This window comes from Lemur catta, chromosome 15, assembly GCF_020740605.2.
Source record: "Lemur catta isolate mLemCat1 chromosome 15, mLemCat1.pri, whole genome shotgun sequence".
NCBI classification, from domain to species: domain Eukaryota; kingdom Metazoa; phylum Chordata; class Mammalia; order Primates; family Lemuridae; genus Lemur; species Lemur catta.
In genome coordinates, this window is record NC_059142.1 from 44,078,461 (window position 1) to 44,099,971 (window position 21,511).

General features: G+C 37.8%; 1 protein-coding gene and 1 non-coding gene across 5 annotated transcripts in view; both read left to right on the forward strand.

Annotated features, from left to right (window-relative positions):
- Positions 1-200: 200 nt before the first annotated feature.
- Positions 201-21,511, forward strand: part of DDX42 (DEAD-box helicase 42) — a 35,123-nt gene continuing 13,812 nt past the window's right edge. The window contains exons 1-7 of one of the 4 annotated variants that reach the window (XM_045525976.1): positions 201-344; positions 8,722-8,958; positions 11,380-11,530; positions 16,115-16,176; positions 17,791-17,827; positions 18,667-18,816; positions 21,229-21,333. In XM_045525976.1, coding sequence (XP_045381932.1) covers positions 8,738-8,958; positions 11,380-11,530; positions 16,115-16,176; positions 17,791-17,827; positions 18,667-18,816; positions 21,229-21,333 — 726 coding nt within the window. In that variant the 5' untranslated portion in view covers positions 201-344; positions 8,722-8,737. Of the gene's footprint in view, positions 345-864; positions 934-8,721; positions 8,959-11,379; positions 11,531-16,114; positions 16,177-17,790; positions 17,828-18,284; positions 18,304-18,666; positions 18,817-21,228; positions 21,334-21,511 lie in introns of those variants that run through there. The other 3 variants (XM_045525977.1, XM_045525979.1, XM_045525978.1) reach the window with 3 other exon arrangements.
- Positions 3,467-3,587, forward strand: LOC123621401. The gene has a single exon (XR_006729129.1). It is a non-coding gene; the product is annotated as a small nucleolar RNA SNORA28 (small nucleolar RNA).

Below are 21,511 nucleotides of genomic sequence, written 5' to 3' on the forward strand. Positions count from 1 at the left end.
GGGCCATGAACACTCTCCACCCAGCAGCAGCTTCCCGTCTGAGTCTGAGGAGCCTGTGAGGCATTCTGGAACTTTAAAGCCGGGAGCCAGCAGCGTCTTCCGGGAGCCGTAGCCCCAGGCCCCGCCCTTTGGCCCGCGCTCTCTTCACTGCGCATGTCAGGTTTTTTATTCCCCTCCCCCTTTCAGCAACGGGCCAGAGGCGGCGGCGGCAGCGGCGGCGAAGGGGGCGGAGAGGGAAGAGCGCGGCGGGACGGAGCCCGGACAGCGCGCACTTTGGGCCGCGAGATTTTTTTTTTTCCCCGCGCCGGCGGTAGTAGCAGCTGCTGCTGCAGCTGTAGCAGCAGGTTTGTGCGTGGGGGCTCTGGACTTAGGGCTGCTAACCCTCGAGGGCACTGGAGGCAACTGTGGGGCCTAGCGAGGGCGGAGAACTGCGGCCTCGCTTAACAAAGAGTCCGCGGAGCCTCCGGGCACCAGCGGCCAGGGGGCTGGGGAGGGAGGGAAGAGCGGGCTGAGGCCTGAGGGGGCCTTCCGAGCCGCGCCGCCCTCCCACGGCTACGGCTTCTCGCAACTCTTACCGAGGCCCAGTTGGCGGCTTTCCGGAGGCGGCGCCCGCCAGGCTAGGAAGGGATTTGCCCGGTGCCCAGCTCTGAGGCAGGGGTGGCCGCGGGGAGGATTCTGACCCAAGCAGGTAGCAGCTGGGAGATGCAAGCCCCCAAATTAAGGGTCCCAATAGGCAAAACCTGCCAAACGAGAAGACTGTAAAAGACATAGTCGATGTTCTTTGTGGAGTCTTGAGGAGATCACCATAGTCACACAAACTTTTTTGCGGCCTACTTGAAAGCCTATCTGACGTGAATAAATAATTTATGTGGAGTTGCAAGCATACGCACCAAAAATATAAGGAAAAACTGTCGTATTAGTCGAGAGTTTGAGGTAATTATAGTCTCCTCACCTCAGTGAGCGTTTCTGCCCTTGCCCTCGCTCCTTTAGGCTGTTATTCACTTTCCTGTGGCTTCCCTGTATATGGTGTTTTGTAAACGATGTTTGTATGTCTGTCCCCCATATACACACCCAGGAGTTTCTAAAGGGCAGGAATTGTCTTAATTCATTTAAACTTTTCAGAGCTAAGCCCAGTTCTGGCACATAGGAGGTAAGCAATAAGTGTTTCTACCAAAAATTAATTTTTAGACTTTCAGCTTTGTGGGGAAAAATGTATTTTCCCGTATCTAGAAGGGGCATTATGTAGCCTAGTAACTCATTCATTCAATGAATATTTTTATTGGTGCTTATTGTGTGCCTATTTCTTAACACCATCTTAGGTGTCAGGGATAGGTCTGTGACCCCTGTCCTCATGAAACTTAACTTTTTGGTGGGGGGAAGAGAGGCAAACAAATACATAAATTATTCTGTATGTTAGACGATGGTTGGTGGTGCCTTAGGGAAAAAAATAAAGCTGGAAAAGGGAATGGGAACGTGTTGTTGGAATTTGCAGTATATTAGTCAGGCACGTCCTTACAGACAAGTTGATACTTAAGCAGACTAGAAGACGGTGAGGAAGTGAGCCATGTGAGTATCCTGGGAAAGGAACGTTCCAAGCAGGGGAACAGCAAGCATAAATGCCTTGAAGAGGACAAAGCTGGCCTGTTAGAGGAACAGTGAGAAGACCAATGTGCTTGGAGTCCTGTGAGCAGAGGGAGTAGTAGGAGATGAGGTCAGGGAAGGAGGGGGAAAAGGGGTGGGCAGAACAACCAGAGCCTTTTAGACTGTTGTGAGGATTTCACCTTTACTGGGATGGGAGCTAGCTGAGGGTTTTGAGCAGAGGAGTCGTAAAATGTTACTTACATTGTAACAAGGTAATTCATGGGGGAGTGCAGTTCTTTGAATTTGTGTTTTATCATACTGATAGTCATATAATCAGCTCTTGGTTTCTTTAAGCTAGCGTAAAGAAAGGGGTGCTTCTAAAATAACTACAATCCAGCATTTACTTATATTTGGCTTGAACAAAATGTGATGGAATTCTTGAGTTTTATACAGATTCTCATTAAAGAACTGACCGATATATAGTATGTGAGATGTTCTCAAGGCAGATTTTTCTGTAGACTGGGTACTAATTACTGTCACTAGAATTCTTTCATCTACCTCCAAAAATACCCGTGATAAAGTAATGTGGTTTATATAATCAGTTTTTAGTCCACTATTTTTAAAATCATTTAAATCATATCTTATTTTCCCACCATTGCCCCAAACAAAAACTAGCCGACTGTCTTACGTTCCACATTTATTCTCTCTTCTTATCCTTTGGTAGTTTTATCTTCCTCTCTGGAATGTCTTCCTCCTCTGCACATCTCTACCTTCTCTACATAGCTTGCATCTTTCTGTGCCTAGCGTGGGTTCTAGCTGTGGTTCTATGATTCTGTGGTTTTTCACACCAACCCTTGAGGTAGGTGATAGTCTCACCATTTTGCAGATGAGGAAACTGAGGCCCAGAGAAGCTAAATAACTTCCCTGAGGCTCATGTCAAATTAGTGGCAGAGCTAGAGTTTGAACATAGTCATTCTCTGCTACTTTACAATTCTGTTGTGATTTCTTACCAAATCACAGCATTTTAGTGCCTAGAACCATACTAAGTAGGACTTCATGCCATCTTGAATTTGTTCCTCAGCCAAGTGGTAGATCTCTTTCGGTCTTCTGCATATTTAATAAACATGAATAAAAAGTATGTACTCTGAAAAACATACTATAAGGGATAAAAAAATGAACAAGCCTATTTCTTCAACCATGAAATCTGTCATATGGAGTTGGAGAACAACACAAAATAGTTATAATTAAACACAGGTGTTTTAAGACTGGAAAGGGAGGTTGAAGAAGGAGATATCACTTCTCTGGGGAAATCATATTCATGTCATTGTTCTAGGAGTTAGTATTTGAGATGGGCTTTGAAGGAAGGTAGATAGAGTGAGAGAGATTTGGTGAGGAGAGAATCTAGGCAGAGGGAAGAGGATTCACCAAAGTGCTTGGTTTGCTTGGAAAACTGAGGACATGTGGGGAGACCCTGGGGAATATGAGTGGTAAAGTGGTTTGTTGCCACACTGGGAGGTCTCATTTCAGCCAGATTAACTGGAGAGCTATTGAATTGAAGGAAGTGACAGAATCAGAAATGTGTGTTCAAAGATTTGGGGCCAGGGTCTGGAAGAACCTGGAAGAAGAGGGTTTTTGCTGAGTATCTGAATGAATACTCATTTCCCTTCAGTATGACTTTCTCTGGTTCTACAGTATTAACACAAACCATGCTACCCTGCCAAAGGAAGTAAAAATTCATTTTCTCTTTTCACTGTTTGTCTCACATCATCATTTTATGCTTTACTACATGCAGTCACCTGTTATGGATTATGAAACATTGACTGGTTGTAGATGCAGCCTCTGGATGTACATTACTATGACTTTTCCAATAACACATTCTTACTGCAAGCAACACTGTGGCAGATGATCAAAATTGATAAAATTTGAGCTTGCTGTAGCAAGAAAGTCTAACCTATTCCAGTGTTCTCCCTTCTGTGAGACAAGCCGTTTATATAGACTTAAACAGTGTAAAAAGAGAAAAAGACATTCTTGGAATGGTACAATGAGGGGAGAAGGGTGCCTGTCATATGTCAAGGGTCATTCACCTGAAAGAGGCCTTGCCTGACTTCTGTCTGTAATAGCTTGCCTCTTACCGGTTTGCTTACATTTCATAGAACTTTTACTGCCTGAAATTACATTATTTGGTTTTTCTCTCTCCTGGACCATACTGTGAACTCCTTGTAAGCTGGGACTGGGTCTGATTTCATCACTGTATCCTTAGTGGCACAAAATAGACACTCAGTATATTTTGATCTAGTGGTTACTCTTGTAGTGATGGAAGCTGGATAATGATCAGAGAAACTTGTTAGGAAATTATTGCAATAGTGGAGGGGGAGATGAAAAGAGGATATACATGAGAGATGTCCTTCATTATACTGGGCATGCAACAGAAAGTTGTTAGGGGTTAAAGGTCAATATCAAATAATGGATGTTATTAAGACCCAACTTAGGTTGTAAAGCAAATGCTCATTAAAGTTTGTTTATGGTTCCATTATATAGCTAATTCTTTTCAAGTTAGATATTTAATTTTTAAAGGGAATCTTTTAAAGAGGAAAAATGTAATTTTCACAAGTATGTTTGCATTTCAAAGTAGAGATTGAGGCCTAGATAGCATCATTGCTCCCTCATAAATTGGATAAAATAACAATCTAAAAATACATGTGCAAATGGAATCTAGTTTTCATAGTTTTTGTTATTTAAATTATAAAATACACATAAAAATATTAACCATTTTTAAGTGTACATGTCAGTAGTATTAAGTATATCCGAGTTTTTTGCTGCCATTGCCACCATCTAGCCTCAGAACCCTTTTCACTGAAACTCTTTACCCATTAAACAACACCCCATTCTTTCCTCCCCCCAGCCCCTGATGACCACCATTCTATTTTCTATATCTGAGTTTGCCTACTCTAGGTACCTCATATAAGAGGAATCATACAATATTTGTACTTCTGTGACTGGACTTGCCATGTCCACAGGGTTCATTCATGTTGCAGCATGTATCAGAATTCCCTTCCTTTTTTTTTTTTTACATAGGATCATTCTCAAGTTTTGTTTGTTTTTGAGAATTCCTTTCCTTTTTAAGGTTGAATAAGATTTCATTTTATGGATGTACCACTTTATCCATCAAGGAACACTTGGGTTGTTTCTACCTTTTGCTATCATGAGTAATGCTGTTATGAACATGGGTGTATAAATATCTGTTCAAGTTCCTGTTTTCATTTCTTCTGGCTATTTGCCCAAAAGCAGAATTGCTGGATCATATGGTAATTCTGTTCATAATCTTTTGAAGAACCACCGTAGTATTTCCCATGGCAGCTGAACCATTTTACATTCCCACCAGCAATGTGAGAGGATTCCAGTTTCTCCACATCTTTGCTGACACTGTTTTCTGCTTTTTTTCCCCAAAGTAGCCATCTTAATGGGTGCGAGGTGATTGATACTTCATTGTGGTATTGATTTCCCTAATGATTAGTGATGTTGAGCATCTTTTCATGGCCATTTGTATATCTTCTTCAGAGAAATATCTACTCATGCCTTTTGCCCATTTTTTAATTGGGTTGCTTTTATGTAGTTGAGTTTCTTGGGGGATTTTTGTTTTTTATTTTTTATTTTTTTTATTTTTTATTTTTTTTCTAGAAACAAGGTCTCACTCTGTTGTCTGGGCTCTCAAATGATCCATCTGTCTCAGCCTCCTGAGTACTTTGGACTACAGGTGCACACCACCATACCTGGCTAATTTTTCTATTTGTAGAAACTAGGTCCTGCTATGTTGCCCAGCCTGGTCTTGAACTCCTGGTCTCTAGTGATCCTCCCTCCTTAGTCTCCCAAAGTGTTGGAATTATAGGCGTGGGCCACCGCACCTAGCCTATGAGTTTGTTATTTTTAATGAAATCTGAAAGTTTCCTGGGTATGGGAAGCTATGTGGTGAATATATGTCCTGAAGCTAGTGGGTGTTTTCACCTTTTCTGTCATCTATTTGAGAAGTGTTTATGGAGGCATAGGTGAGGTTTCAGAGCTATTTGATGTGAGTTTGACAATTTGTTGGAAAGGATGATGTACCAGGTATATTGTTATAACTTGTGTGTTAAGACCAAATAAAGGGAACTGTGAACAGACCCACAAATAGTAGGACTATAGTTAATTTTTTAATATCCTTACTATATTTTGACTCTTACTTAACTAGTAGGTGTCTTTTCTCGAAACAGTGTTTGCTTAGAGAATGCAAATATTAATAGCCTAAGTAGAAGAGGGTTCATCATCTAACTTTCCTTTAAGAGACAGGTTGATCTTTCGCTTAGGCTGGAGTGCAGTGGCACAATCATAGCTCAGTGTAATCTCTAACTCTTGGGCTCAAGCGATCCTCCCGCCTTGATCTCCCAAAGTGCTGGGATTGTAAGCATGAGCCACTGCGCCTGACCTCATCTTTTTTCTTTTTTTTTTTCTTACAACCAAATAGAAATTAGGGTGAATATCTTTTGCTGCTTGTATCAACTATAATCTCTCAAACCTCTGATTGTCAAGATTCAATAGCATATATAGTATGTGATTTAATAGTAGGCTAAACAGTTGTTAAGATAGTAATGATTCATTGAGGATGATCTGGCTTAGATTTAATCAGGAAAGGTGGATGGCTAATTGACAAGCTTTGTCATGATGGAAGGTGGTGGTTTTTGCAAATACTAGGATGAATTTTGGAGAGCCTGAATCCATTATATTTATTCACTCAACAGAATTTTGAGTGCTACACACATGCTAGGCACCAAGGATACAGTGGTGGACAAATCCAGGAAGTCCATCCCCTCATGGAGCTAACATTCTAGCCAGTGGAGTATATAGAAAGCACAGTTGTTTGGCCTTGCTAGAGACAATGAATTAGGGGAAATGGGCAGTGTGTTCTATGTCTGCTAGTGAAAGGATTGCTTTTCCATCTTGCTGAGTCTGAGAGCCATTAAACAATTCTCACCTGCCCAAGCTCTCACTGCCTGCCTCTGGCAGAAGTTGATTTGCTTCTTTATACAAGCCTTTTGATTATTTAGTAGGACTGATTCATACCCATGTCTGTCTTTTCTCTCCTTCCTTCCAATCTGGGAGGAAGAGTTATTTACTTCTCTTGTTAGAGGTTTTGATCTTGTCTATTCTGTTCTCTCAGGAAATCCTATGATTTTTTTTTTTTTGACATTGTACATTTTTAGTTTTTCTAACTTCATTGTTTTTTCCCCCTTTAGCATATAAACCTGCTTACGTTTTTTAAGTAAATAAAATTCCTCTAGTTAATATATCACCTTGTCCTTCCTGTTATTGGTAAATGGTCTACAAAGTACTCTTTACTCTTTTGTCTGAGATAGTCTTCCTCTGTCGCCTGGCTAGGCTGCATTAGCATCATCATAACTCACTGCAACCTCGCGCCACCATGCCCAGCTAGTATTTAAAATTTTTTATACTTAGAATGCATATTCTCTTGATGGGGCAGTTGCATTTTAAAAATTGGTTCTAAGGAAATAAGGTTAAGCTCAAAAATATATCTAAAATGTAACAATGTAAAGTGAAGAAATATACTTATCGACATTGAAAACTATTATACTGTATCCTTATGTGAATAAGTCTGTAACTAAAATATGTACAATATGGTTTCACATTTGTTTTTAAATTTTGTGTGTGTGTGCACATCTGCATAGAAAAAATAGCAAGAAAAATAAGAAAGTACATATCTGGGAGAGGAGATTTCAGGTAGTTTTAAAGTTCGTTCCTTTTTTGCATTCTGCTTTTCTATAAAATTTAGGTTAGTTTTGTCATTAAAAAAGTGGTTTTTTGAAGCCAAGACTAGTAAGACAGAAGGTATTGCTTGTAAACTGATTTTATCAATGCTTAAGTTTCTTTGTAATAGGCTAGCTAAATACTTTAGGCAACATAGAATCATAGTTTCTTCCTGGATAGTGTTCTAGTGGGCAGTTGCTTAATAAATGCATGGTTCATAAGGATGGTTCAGAGACAAATACATAGATAACATCAACAATTTCTGATTTTTTAAAGTTTTGATTCTTCCAGATGTCATTACTAGAGGATAATCTTTAGTTTGGGGACAATCTTGCTGATAGCACCTCAGTCTTTGTTATGACAAGCATTATATTATAAATGTGGAGTTTTTTTCCTTTTCCTGGCTGCCTGTAAATTATTCGAGCATAAAAATTAAGAGATTAAGTCTTTTCATCTTTCTTTTCATCGTATCTCTAATTGCCTAACACAATGCTTAGCACATGTCAGATTCCCAGAAATATTTCTTGAGAATATTTTGTCAGCTGAGTAAGATATTAATTAACAGTCAAATCCTTTTGAAGGGGATAATATTAAATACTGCATTCCTGTTTAGATTGCGAATAAAATAAATGAATAAAATGAATTACAATTTCTTCAATATTTTAGAAAATGTAATCATTTGGTTGAGGCTCTAGTATTGTGTGTGTATGAAATACATTAAAGTTTTGTTGGTTTTTTTTGGAGACAGAGTCTCGCTCTGTTGCCTGGGCTAGAGTGCTGGGGCATCAGCCTAGCTCACAGCAACCTCAAACTCCTGGGCTTAGGCAATCCTTCTGCCTCAGCCTCCCGAGTAGCTGGGACTACAGGCATGCACCACCATGCCCGGCTAATTTTTTCTATATATTTTTAGGTGTCCAGCTAATTTCTTTCTATTTTTAGTAGAGACGGGGCCTCGCTCTTGCTCAGGCTGGTCTCCAACTCCTGACCTTGAGCTATCCTCCCACCTCAGCCTCCCAGAGTGCTAGGATTACAGACATGAGCCACCACCACACCCGGCGTTGTTTTTTTTTTTTAAGAGACGGTGTCTTGCTACATTTTCCAGGCTGGAGTACAGTGACTATTCATAGGCGTGATCATAGCAAATTTCAGCCTTGAACTCTTGGGCTCAAGTGATCATTGCTGGAACTACAGGCTTGCACCATAGCGCCCAGCTACCATGTTATAGTTTTGAGAGGCTAAAGTTTAGAATAAAATTGTAGGTAGAAGTTGGAAGAGACATACAAGTCAGTGGAGCTATTTACTTTATAAAGTTAAATTTATATTTATGTGTGTTATTCCTAACAGATCACTCACTGGCACCATGAACTGGAATAAAGGTGGTCCTGGCACTAAGCGGGGATTTGGCTTTGGAGGTTTTGCCATCAGTGCTGGGAAGAAGGAGGAACCCAAACTCCCACAACAGTCCCACAGTGCCTTTGGGGCAACCAGCTCTTCTTCTGGATTTGGAAAGTCAGCTCCACCACAGCTTCCTTCTTTCTACAAAATTGGATCTAAACGGGCCAACTTTGATGAAGAAAATGCGTAAGTGGTGATTCCTGATGATTTAGCAAAGATTGGGCTTTGACATAGTCATTCCACCAGTAGAAACTGAGGCAAAGAAACTTTGTTTCCTAAATAATGATGACTTTTTAAGTTGGTTATCTTACTGAATTCCATATTTCTTTTTTTTTTTTTTTTTTTTTTTTTGAGACAAGAGTCTCGCTTTGTTGCGCAGGCTAGAGTGAGTGCCATGGTGTCAGCCTAGCTCACAGCAACCTGAAACTCCCGGGCTGAAGTGATCCTCCTGCCTCAGCCTCCCGAGTATCTGGGACTACAGGCATGCACCACCATGCCCGGCTAATATTTTCTATGTATTTTTAGTTGTCCAGATAATTTCTTTGTATTTTTAGTGGAGACGGGGGAGACAGGGTCTCCCTCTTGCTCAGGCTGGTCTTGAACTCCTGACTTCGAGTGATCCACCCGCCTCGGCCTCCCAGGGTACTTAGATTACAGGCGTGAGCCACCGTGTCCGGCCCATATTTCTTAATAAGTTAAATTGACAAGTTACTCATTTGTAAGGAATATAATACCTATTGTGCTTAATTATATCTTTACTCATTCAGTGAATTGTGGTTTCTTCCTGGATAGTGTTTTAGTGGGTAGTTGCTCAATAAATGCATGGTTGCAAGATTTGAAGCTATTGAAGTTTAAATATGGCTAAAGAAAAATTTTATATGATCCATGTGGTTTTTACTGCAGCTTTCATTGACACAGTATAAATTGTTTTGTAAACATAGGCATTTGTCAGAACTGGTAGAAACACAAGTTTGTGTTAACTTCTAAGTCCTTAAAACTATCATGTTGGAACCATATGATAGTGGTAGAAAAATCTACTCAGATTTTTCCCACAGTTCTAAAAACATTTACACACACACACACACACACACGTGTGTATATATATGTATATATATATACATATATATATATATATTTTTTTTTTTTTTCTGAGACAGGGTCTCTCTCTCTCTGTTGCCCAGGCTAGAGTGTAGTGGCATCATCGTAACTCACTGCATCCTCAAACTCCTGGGCTCAAAGGATCCTCCTGCCTCAGCCTCCTGAGTAGTTGAGACTACAGGCATGTACCACCATGCCCAGCGAATTTTTCTATTTTTTATGGAGATGGCGTCTCAATTTGTTCAGGCTGGTCTTGAACTCCTGGTCTCAAGTGATCCTCCCATCTCGGCCTCCCAAAACACTAGGATTACAGACATGATCCACTGCACCTGCCCTAATTTTTAACTTGCTATGTAATAAAGTAGTAATAAAAAGCTGGAGTTTGAAAGTTTGAAGTCTAATTTCTATAGATAATTTCTCTTTGCTGAATCTGAAGAAATCTCTTATTGCTGTTATTTTCAATTGGTTGTGACACTGCGTGATATATATTTGTTTTAATTAAAAAAAGCTTCTGGGGCTGGGCAAGGTGGCTCACCGTAGCTGTAGTCCCAGCTACTCGGGAGGCTGAGGCAGGAGGATCACTTCAGCCCAGGAGTTTGAGGTTGCAGTGAGCTATGATCACACCACTGCCCTCATGCCCGGGCAATGAAGTGAAACACTGTCTCTAAAAAAAAAAAAAAAAAATCTTCTGAAGATTGTTTTTTTAAATTTTTAAAAAGCACACCTCAGCATTTTAGAAAGTTGGTATGTTATTCAGGAATCAAATACAGTGGTGGTGTTTAAGGTTCAGCAGAGTCAAATATTATTCTAGAGAGCAGTTAACCAGGTTTGGATACCTTTTCATTGGTTGAATGAAACCTATTATATAAATGAGTTTGCATTAGTATATGGTTTGTAAAGAGCTATATTGACATCTTTTTCTGAACTGTTAGAAAGTGATACTTTAGACTTTTAAGTTATCCTTTCTGAATATTTAAGTAATGTGGTAGAATGATTTTTGGATTGCATTTTTAATTCTAGAAGTTTTCTGTCAATTCTCAGAAAATAGCCCAAGACTTCTAAAGAAAGTTTCTAGCCTTATGAAAATATTGTCAAGTCTTTTTTAAGGATTATAAAGAGTAAACTTAATTTTTAATGTTTCGTAAAAAAGTCTCATTTTTTTCCATAGCACAAACTCTTTAATATTTGCCATATTTATTCAATAATGAAATATTAAGTTGTACTGAAAACACATCTCTTTTAATAGAACTGAGAATATGATTTGAACAGACACTAATTAAATGGAGAATCTGCTGTGACTGGTTTTTTTTGTAATATTAGAATTTTGTCTATATTAAGTAGTACTTAATAATTAGGTCCTTAGCCAAAGCCCTGGAGTTCTCTAATTTGATCTGTATAGGATAAATCTCTTAATAATAAGATATACAGTAATAAAAATTTTTAATAAATGAAAGATTCCCTGACCCCAAACTAAACATTGACTTCACCAATTTGCATTTTAATTTTCAGCTATTTTGAAGATGAGGAAGAAGACTCTAGCAATGTTGATTTACCTTATATTCCTGCCGAAAACTCACCAACCCGCCAGCGATTCCATTCCAAGCCAGTAGATTCTGACAGCGATGATGATCCCTTGGAGGCATTCATGGCAGAAGTGGAGGCAAGTATCAATTCTTTTGTTTCATTAAAGTATTCAGCAATTAGAAACAGATCAAGTTAGCCTAGTACGTTCAAAATTTTTCTAGCCTTTTTTTTTTTTTTTTTTTTTGAGATATTTATTCTCATGCTCTACAGTTTCATGTATCTACTTCCAGTTGCCCTGTATTTTTGGAGATGACTGTGACTACAGATTTGAACCGTATAACCCTTGAACATAGTAGCTTGAGATTTATGTGTGTCTTTTGTTTTATTTTAATAACCTTGTTATATTCTTAAATGGAATGAACATTATATCATTCAGTCTAACATTTCTGCTAGATTCTGTAACTTTAAATGTTATTTCTTCATCAATATCCATGACCTCGCTGTAGAAATTGAAACTCATGACCACCACCTCCTTGCTACTCTTCTAACTAGGCTTTTGTGAGATTTTTTTTCTTTTTTTTTTTTTTTTGAGACAAAGTCTCACTCTGTTGCCTGGACTAGAGTGCTGTGGAGTCGGCCTAGGTCACAGCAACCTCAAACTCCTGGGCTCAAGCAGTCCTCCTGCTTCAGCCTCCCGAGTAGCTGGGACTACAGGCATGCACCACCATGCCTGGCTAATTTTTTCTCTCTATATTTTTAGCTGTCCATATAATTTCTATTTTTAGTAGAGACGGGGTTTCACTCTTGCTCAGGCTGGTCTCGAACTCGTGAGCTCAAACAATCCTCCCGCCTTGGCTTCCCAGAGTGCTAGGATTACAGGCGTGAGCCCCTGTGCCCAGCCTGAGATTTTTCTTTTTTTTTCCTTTTTCTTTAATTTCTCTGACTTTTTTTCCCTTTGTACTTACTTACTTTTTATTATGGAAAATTTCAAACACATAGTTACAAGGTAGAGTAATAAAATGAATCCTCATGTACCCTTCACCCAACTTCATTAGTTAACAACTTTTGGCCAGTCTTGTTACCTAACCCTTCCCACTTCTAAATCTTTTATTATTATTGTAAAGTAAACCTCAGACATATAATTTAATCCATCACTACTTCTGTATCTCCATAACGGAACTCTTAAAAAAAACAAACAAACAAACAAAAAAATAGATCATTACACCAAAAGAAAAATCATTAAATATCTATCTGACTATTGTTATCCTTTTGATCCTCCTCCAGTTTCTCAAATACAGAGGTCCTTTACAGTTCTCTATATTGATTTAATATCTTCACTTTTTGTATATTCCTTAGTGACCTCACCTACTTTTAAAACTTTTATGTACATAATTTATGTCTTTAGCCCCATACTTTCTCTTTGGTTTCATTTCTACTTTTCCAGAAGCATATTGGCCATTTTTACATGGGTGTGTCCCACTGGTAACTTAAACCCAGTTCATCGTCTTTCCTCCTTCAACAGGTGATTCTCTTGTCTTATTTCTGTTAATGGGACCAATATTCATACAATCACATGGCTTAAAACTTTGGCTTTAATGTATTCCTTTATTCCCCCCCTTCATTTCTTTTTAGCAGATTATCAAGCATTTTCATTATTTTATTTAATCCTCAGAGCAACCATGGGAAATAGGCAGAAAGTATATACGTATAAATACAATTTTTTAACTGTTAAGAAAACTGAGCCCTAAGATAATTCAAATCACATGCCCCAAATCAAATTGGTATTTATATGGAAGAACTGGGACTGAAATCTAATTTTTCTTGCTTAGTAGTCCTGAAAGCCTAGATTTTTCCAGTACATCATGCTGCCTTTCCTCTAATTTGCCAAATTCTGTCATCTTTACAATAGCCTGCATCTGTTCCTTTCTGTTGCCTCTAGTAGTCATCCTACTTTATATCCTCATTAACTCTTGCCCGGGCCAAATTATCTGCCTGCTTTGGGCTCTTTGCTCTCCCACTTACGTGGTATATAGCTACAGGTTAATTAGACCAAAGCATGGTTCTTAAACGTGTTATTCCCCTTGCTTAAAACTGTCACTTTATTGCTTTTGACATAAAGTCCTTTCAGATTCTTGTCTTCAGCCAGAATTTATCTCTGCTCTAAGGAAAGAGGGAAAGAAAGAATCCAAGATAGATGTGTTTTTGTTTGACCTAGACACTGCTTTTTAAAAAACGTGAGCCGACATTTTTAAAATCAGAGGATTTTTTCTAATAGTTCAGACTGTTGAAAAATGGAAGATCTGGCAATACAGAGCCTGTGTTCTTATGTGGCAAAAATAGGCTATTGCTGAGCAAATGGCTGCCTGCTTTAGACAAGGCAAGCTTTTTCTTGTGCACCATAGTTTCATCAATCTCTGTTTTCTTCTTGACATTGAGGCCACTGGTTAAAACCATTTGTCATCACACTTGAATTATGATTTTTCTTTGGAGAAATATTTTTCTGAACTCAGGTCTCTATCAAGTATCAGAAAATAAAAGACTGAGGGTGATAAGAAAAATTAGAGCATATTTCTTTAGAAGAATGTGCCTACTTACCGAAGTGCAAGCAAAGCATGTTTGTGTCAAAAGAATACAACTTTTCTTATCCTTCATTTATTACCAGCTTGGTACTCACTAGGTATTTGAGTTTCCTACCTTTGATTTAGAACAGATTAAGTTACTTGCTGGCCTGTATACACCTAGTAGGTGGCAGAGCCAAAATTCACCTCCAAACCGCATATTCTTTATGCTGTAGTGTTCTGTATCTGAGTTCTTATAGTAGTGTGTATTTCTGCCATTTATTAGACTATTCAGGACACTTACCACTTACCAAAACTATTCAGGACATACATGTGTCTTGCAACATAGTGTAGGTATTTAGTTAATATGTTAAATGATTCCCTATAGGAGTAAAGGCAGTAAATGATTTGTCATGTTTGAGATGTCTTATGTACATTGCTTTTTCTTTATCTTCTTGAGACATAGACATTCCCTGAAGGGATATGTTTCCCAGAGAATCTGGTCTCATTATTTCTTGAGATGCTTAGTGATGAATTAGAAGAAAAATCAGCTCTTGATTTTTCTAGGCTTAAATTTAGATTTAATTTATGGTAGTGCAAGCTGGCATACCCTTTTTTGAGTGAGAGTATCCAAGAATGGCCTAAATTTTCTTGCATTTCACTAGTTGAAGTTGTTTGGAGGTTAAATCTTTTTGGTACAATATCATTCTTCTGGGTATCTTTTGTGTAGTATCAAAAACAGTTTTGCTTATTTCAGGACAGAGAGAGTGGATATTGTCAGATCTTGCATAGAGTGTTGTTGCCTAAGTATTTGCATTAATTCCTGATCTCAGTTAATCAACTTTTCTAGAAAGTAAAACTTTTCTAGTGCCTGAGTTAGGTGAAGATTTATTTTTAACCAGTGTTCCAGAAAAGGATTTATGTAGGCTTAAACAATATGTTCTCCAAGTGTTCATGACCTGTTTCTTACATTACATTGCTTATGTCGTCTTCAATTGATGATCTTAAGTATATCTTATATCTGGCTCAATTCCTTAAAAAGTAGGTTCTTTGTGTGTAACACTTCTTATTAAAATAATTCCTCTTTATCGGAAACATTTGATTTGCTAGTATACCTGACCATGCCATGTACATTGAGTGACATTTTTATAAATCAAAGATAGCCAGAAAAACTCATATTGTTTTATAGTGAAAAACATTTAGAGCATTTAGGTATTCCTCTGAAAAATATTACTAATTGTCAAAATGCAATTTGTGGCAAAATACAGCTGTCAAAATGCATAGCTAGAAACAGTTGAAACATAGTGAAAAACAGTTGTGCAAAATGTATAACCTTGGGAAAAATTACTTAATTCTTCTGACCTTGATTTTTAAATGTATGATAAAAGGACTAATTTAGATCTGTGATTATCAATTTGCTGTATGTAAGAATTGCCTGTGGAAATTGTAAAAATATACACATTTAACTCTACCCCTAAGGATTTTGATTTAGTAGGTCTAGAGCAGAGTTTTCAACCTCAGAACTGTTATCATTTGGGGCTGGACAATTCTTTGTTGTGAGGGCTATCCTGTGTATTGTAGAATATTTAGCAGCATCTCTGGCCTCTACCAACTAGTGACACCAGTTGTACCCCCACCTCCAAAGTTGTGAATAACCAAAAATGTCTGCAGATATTGCCAGGTGTGGCCTAGGGGCAAAATCGCCCCAGGTTGAGAGCCACTTTCTAGCTGAAAAATTTGCATTTTTTACCATTCCCACTGGTAACCTGGTGTAAATGATCTTAAGCTACACTTTGAGAAAGGCTGATTTACCTGAATTTAAGGCCCTTTACAGCCATAATTACAACATTAACTTTTAAAAAGTGACTAAAGGTTATATATTTGTGAATCAAGCATTTTTGCTAATTTTTCCACTCGTGGTGTATATTATAGGTAAAAATTGTGCAATCGTTATATAACTGAGTTTTTAGAGCATTTATGTATTCCTCTGAAAAATATTAATAATTGTCAAAATGCAATTTGATTGTGGCAAAATGCAGTTGTCAAAACGCATAGCTAAAGCTATGATGGCACTTATTCCAGTCTAAAAATTCTTTATAAAGAAATTTTCCTTTCGACTGTTTTTAGTTGATGTGATTCTATACAGCCTTTTGTTTTATCAGGATCAGGCAGCTAGAGACATGAAGAGGCTTGAAGAAAAGGACAAAGAAAGAAAAAACGTAAAGTAAGTTGTTTTCTTCTCTTTCACAAAGGTTACATAAAAATTGCTGAAGTATTACAAAGCCTATTCCCCCAAAGTTTATAGAGAAAAAATACTAAAATACACAAGTGTCTTTACTTGAGGTTATCTCTGTATCTTGTATATGTCTTTAGGTATAGAGATGGCAAAAATCTTTACGTTTATAATAATTAAAAATCATTCTGTTTAGTAGAATGGTATTTGGTCTTTATAAAGAGTTGAGTTGTTTAGTAAACAGAAGAAATGAATTACAGTAGGGGTTAGAGGAGCATAATTACTAAAGGTTGGGTTCATTGTTTGAGTTTGTCCCATAAGTAATATATAACAGTTTAATGCCTATAGGGTTATAAGATGTAATGGTGATTATATCATAAAAACTATGTACAGTTAACCTTGAACAACACAGGGTTGAACTGTGCGAGTCGGCTTATATGCGGGGGTGTTTTTTGCTTTTTTTGTCCCCCCGCCCCCCACGAAATGTGGATTCACAGGAATGCAAAACCTGTGTATAAAGAGGGTTGATGTCTTACATGCCGGTTCTGCAGGGCTGAGTGCAGAACTTGAGTGTATGCAGATTTTGGTATATGTGGGGGTCCTGGAACCAGTCCCCCATGCATACCAAGGGGTGACTGTATGTTATTAGTAATAAAACTTAATTTCAGGTAAAGAGTGACATGCTTTAGCAACCATAGTCAGAACTTGAAGTACTTTATTTTCTGGGAAAGAGAAGTCTCCTCTTTGCCTTGCTGAATATCTAAGGCTTTTCGACTGGGCATGGTTGAACTTTTTTCTCCCTCTGCTTGGCAATCAGTGCTTCAGGCCCTTCCCTCTTTCTGTACCATATAGAGGTTTAGCCCTCTTTTTGGTGCCTACTGTATGCTGCATCCTCTTCCAGCTGCCCTACACTGGTTGTGTTGCTTGCTGGTTGCCTTAGGAATAGCAAGTACTCCAAGTTAGGCAGAAAGTCTGATTAGAAAGAGATGGTTGTGGGAACTAAGCAACCATACTTTCCCTAGCTGCTGAGAGATCCAGCAAGTGGTTATATTCCCCTTGTCCATGTGAACTGTTTAGGGAGTTTTAGTCCCAGACTCATAAAGCAGTTAATGTAGTTTTTCCTCTTTGTCCTTGTCCCCAAGCTAACTGATTTTGCTTGAAAGCAGTTACCCTAGAGCTAGAAACTCTGGGGGACAATAAAAAAGTTGTGACATTCTTTCTAGTGTATACCAAATTCAGGATTTTTTTTTCTTTTTTTATATGAAAGGCTTTTCACAACTGCATTGTGATTTTTGTATGGGTTCCCAAAGCTAGGGTCCTTGGTATCTGTTTTTAGAAAATTTTTACTCCTTATATCCTTGTTAGTAATTGATATTTCTAGGGGTACTATATCATCCCATTTAAAAGAAATGTAAACTGCTGCTTACGGAGTGAAACCATACATATTATGGGTGGATAGTTTACAGTGTGCTTATTGCTGCTTTGTTATTGTTAGTGTTGAGAGTTCCTCAGTTGTATGGAATTCAACACTGATCTGCTGTTAAGTATGGAGCTGGGTATGTGGAACATTTGCAGGGAAGTTTGTTTCTCCGCTTGTTTTTCCAGGGGTATTCGAGATGACATTGAAGAGGAAGATGACCAAGTGAGTTCCTATGCAGTATTTCTATCTTTTATTTTTACCCCACAAAGTCTATACTGGGGACAAGCTAGAGCTTGCCTTCACTTGAAATGGCCATTCCTGACATTGAGCAGGCAATGTCATTTGATTTGCTCCTTTTCTACCTGTGTGACCAGTTGGTAATATAAAGATTCACATGACTTTCCCCCATGTTGAAGATGGAACTTTTGATTAACTATGACTTCAAAAACAAATATGAGCTTTATTCAGCTGCTTTTTAAATCCAAAATTAATGTTTATTCTGATAAATCAAGTGGAAGAGTAGTATGGGATCTATTGATGGCCTCTAGCAATATCTAACCTCTACTTGTTTGTAAGAGTTCTGTTTGTGATTCTCGTATTTCAAGATGGAACATTAATGACTGTCCATTAGTATATTTTTTTTCCATTGTTCAGTTGTGGAATGATGAGAACCCAGAGTGAGCAGTAATCCTTTCCAGGTTTGTGACCTTTTTAATCAGTGTCAGCTTCCCAACTTCTATTGGTAAAGCCACAGCATGTGTTCTATAGCTCTGGGGAGGGTAGGTAGACACTCCATCCCAGGAAGGTTATGGAACAGACAGATTTGTAACTCTTCTGTTAAACAAGTTAAATCATTTTGTAGTAATAACTGCCTAATTTATTTCTTCTGATGGTCCTTCTGAATACAGCTATTATAAAAGGAATCATTGCTAGTAAAAGTCTTGTCTTACTTGGTAGGTATTTTAATTGTACAGTCATCTGGTATATTGCACACTAATTACAGAATCAGAAATAGGAGCAGTTGTACTTGGGTGTGATCATGTTCTTGTGCTTTCCTGCAGGAAGCTTATTTTCGATACATGGCAGAAAACCCAACTGCTGGTGTGGTTCAGGAGGAAGAGGAAGACAATCTGGAATATGATAGTGATGGAAATCCAATTGCACCTTCCAAAAAAATCATTGATCCTCTTCCTCCCATTGATCATTCAGAGGTATGGTGTTTCTTACAGAATTTGATTCTTGTTTCAAAATGATACAGTTTCCTTCATCTTTAATATTTAGGTTTTCCCAGTAGCTGAGTACTCTTATGTCAAGAGCATACTTGTGCTTTGGGATCTTGCCACCTCTGTTAAGTGCTTGAGTCACAAATTTCATGAGACTTTATGGCCTATCTTGTTGAAGGTTATAGCCACATTATTTGCTCATGTTTGATTTTAGAATTTTAAGAATTTTTTTAAACAATTGTACCTGTTTTCCAGAAGCAACACCTACTACCTTCCTTTCAGAACGGGCGCTTGGGCCTACATTTGTTGTTTTTTTTGTTTTGTTTTGAGATGAGGGTCTCACTATGTTGCCCAGGCTGGCCTCAAACTCCTAGGTTCAAGCCATCCTTCCACCTCAGCCTTCTCAGTAGCTGGGACTATAGTTGAGCACCACTATACCCGGCTTGCATTTATTTTTTAATTGCTGTAAATCTTTACTGTTGCTCCCAGATCTGAGGCAGATAAGAGGCTGTTTTTCAAAGTGGAGCCAGGAATTACAGGTTCCTTAAGTCAAGGAAGGCAAATGAGGATATCAGTATGCCTACTTGAAAAAAAAAAAAATCAGTGTTTCATCCAAGTATCTCAGACTAGATCTTGTATACCCTAGTGATTCTAGATCTGGGGCCGTGCTTCTCAAAGTGTGGTCCTAGGGACCCCTAAAGGGACACTTTTGGGAAGCCTACAAAGTCAGCAGAATTTTCATAACACTAACACTATTTTCCTTTTTCATTTTATCAGCATTTGCAGCAGTGATGTAAAATCAGTGATAGGTAAAACTGCTAATGCCTTAGCATGAATCAAGCCAGTGGTACCAAACTGTACTAGTAGTCATTTTCTTCCCTGCCAGACATTACAGTTTGGGGGGGAGGGGAAGGCCAGTTTCACTTAAGAATGCTCTTATGAAACAGTAAAAATTGTCATTTAGTAAATCATGACCCTTGAGTTACATGTCTTTTTATTCTATGTGACAGAAAGTACACATAAAGCATTTCTGTTGCATACCAAAATATGATAGTCATCTTATGTGTTTGAGTTGTAAGCAGAAGTAGCTGGCTTTTTTCGTGGAACACAATTGAAAGTGTTTATTGCCAATAATAGAAATTCAAGCTTTCAAGCAAAAATTAGAATTCAGAAAACTTATATCCACTATAGGAAGCTTGACCACTTCTCAGTACTTAAAGACCATTGTGATAAAATTGATAGTGATGGTAATTGTAATTTTTAAAATATATATATAACGAAATGAATGTGTCAACATTTGGATGATCTGCATGCTATAGTGAACCAGTGTTTTCCATGTGACCAATGTATAACATTACAAAATCATATGAGTAAAAGCTTAATTCAAAATACATGATAGACTAATGGATTATGATATAACAGTATAAAAATTTTAATGATATGGTTTCAGATTACACAATGAAAATAACCTTTAGGAAATGACCACTGAAGTTTTAGTATAGAATCAGAGAAGAATAAAAATCCACAGATATCTGAAAAGTCTTTTAAAGTACTCTCCTCCCTTTTCCAACTACATATCTTTTGAGGCCAGATTTTCTTCATGGGCTTAAGTTAAAACAACCCAATGGGTCGTTTTCTTTAACTCAGATGTTAAAGAGGTTTCCAAAAATGTAAAACAAGTGTCACGCTTCTCACCAAATCTTTTTGGATATACCCAGAATTGTGAAAAATTTTGACCACCTATAGAAAGCTTAAATTCTTAAAAACTAAGTTTATTATAGCCATTACATGATGTCAAAAAGAGAATCATTTAGCAAAATTCCTATGTGGTGATGTGGGTATGTTTTTTATCCTGAGTACAATAAACTATGAAAAGAGTGCCAGAAATGACTACTTTTCTCTTTGGGATTGGAAATGCTTGGCCATACATTTTTTTTAAAGCTAACTTATAAGCAGCTTCATATTTTTAAACAGAGAACTCTCTAAAGGCACAACTATCTGTGAAGGAATACTAGAAATATTTTTAAATGCATGGAGCTAAGTAAACATCTTAATCCAAAACAAAACATATTTAATACCATAGGGGAAAATACCTTCTTTGTCCTCTGAGGTGTTTGGCATTGTAAAGATTCCTTAGTCTGCCTCAAGGTTATTCAAATCTGAGATGTCCTTAAGAGTCTCTTTAGGAAGTAGGTTGGTGTTTATATTGAAAACAGGAATAGGAAACGGTATTCTATTGGTTGTACTTTTTGGGATGAATGTCAAAAATAAATTCCTTTATCCTCCCTAGCTGGAATGGCTTTACTTGTATAATATTTGTAGAAGTTATTTTGCATTAAAATCAAACTCACAGGATTGACTCTTGAATTCTAGACTAACTTTGAATAATTGGACCTGCAGATTGACTATCCACCATTTGAAAAAAATTTTTACAATGAGCATGAAGAGATAACCAACCTCACTCCACAGCAGTTAATAGATCTCCGGCATAAGCTCAATCTTCGGGTAAGACAATCATTAAGCCAAATATTCTTATACTAACATTAATTAGTCCAGATTTAGTATTATTGCTTAACCAAACTAATAACCTTGAATTTATTTCCTAATGGTCCTTAAACGGTCTTTGCTAGAATAATTCTTATATTCCTTGGGCTTATGTGTCTTGATTTGATTGTTTTAGTCT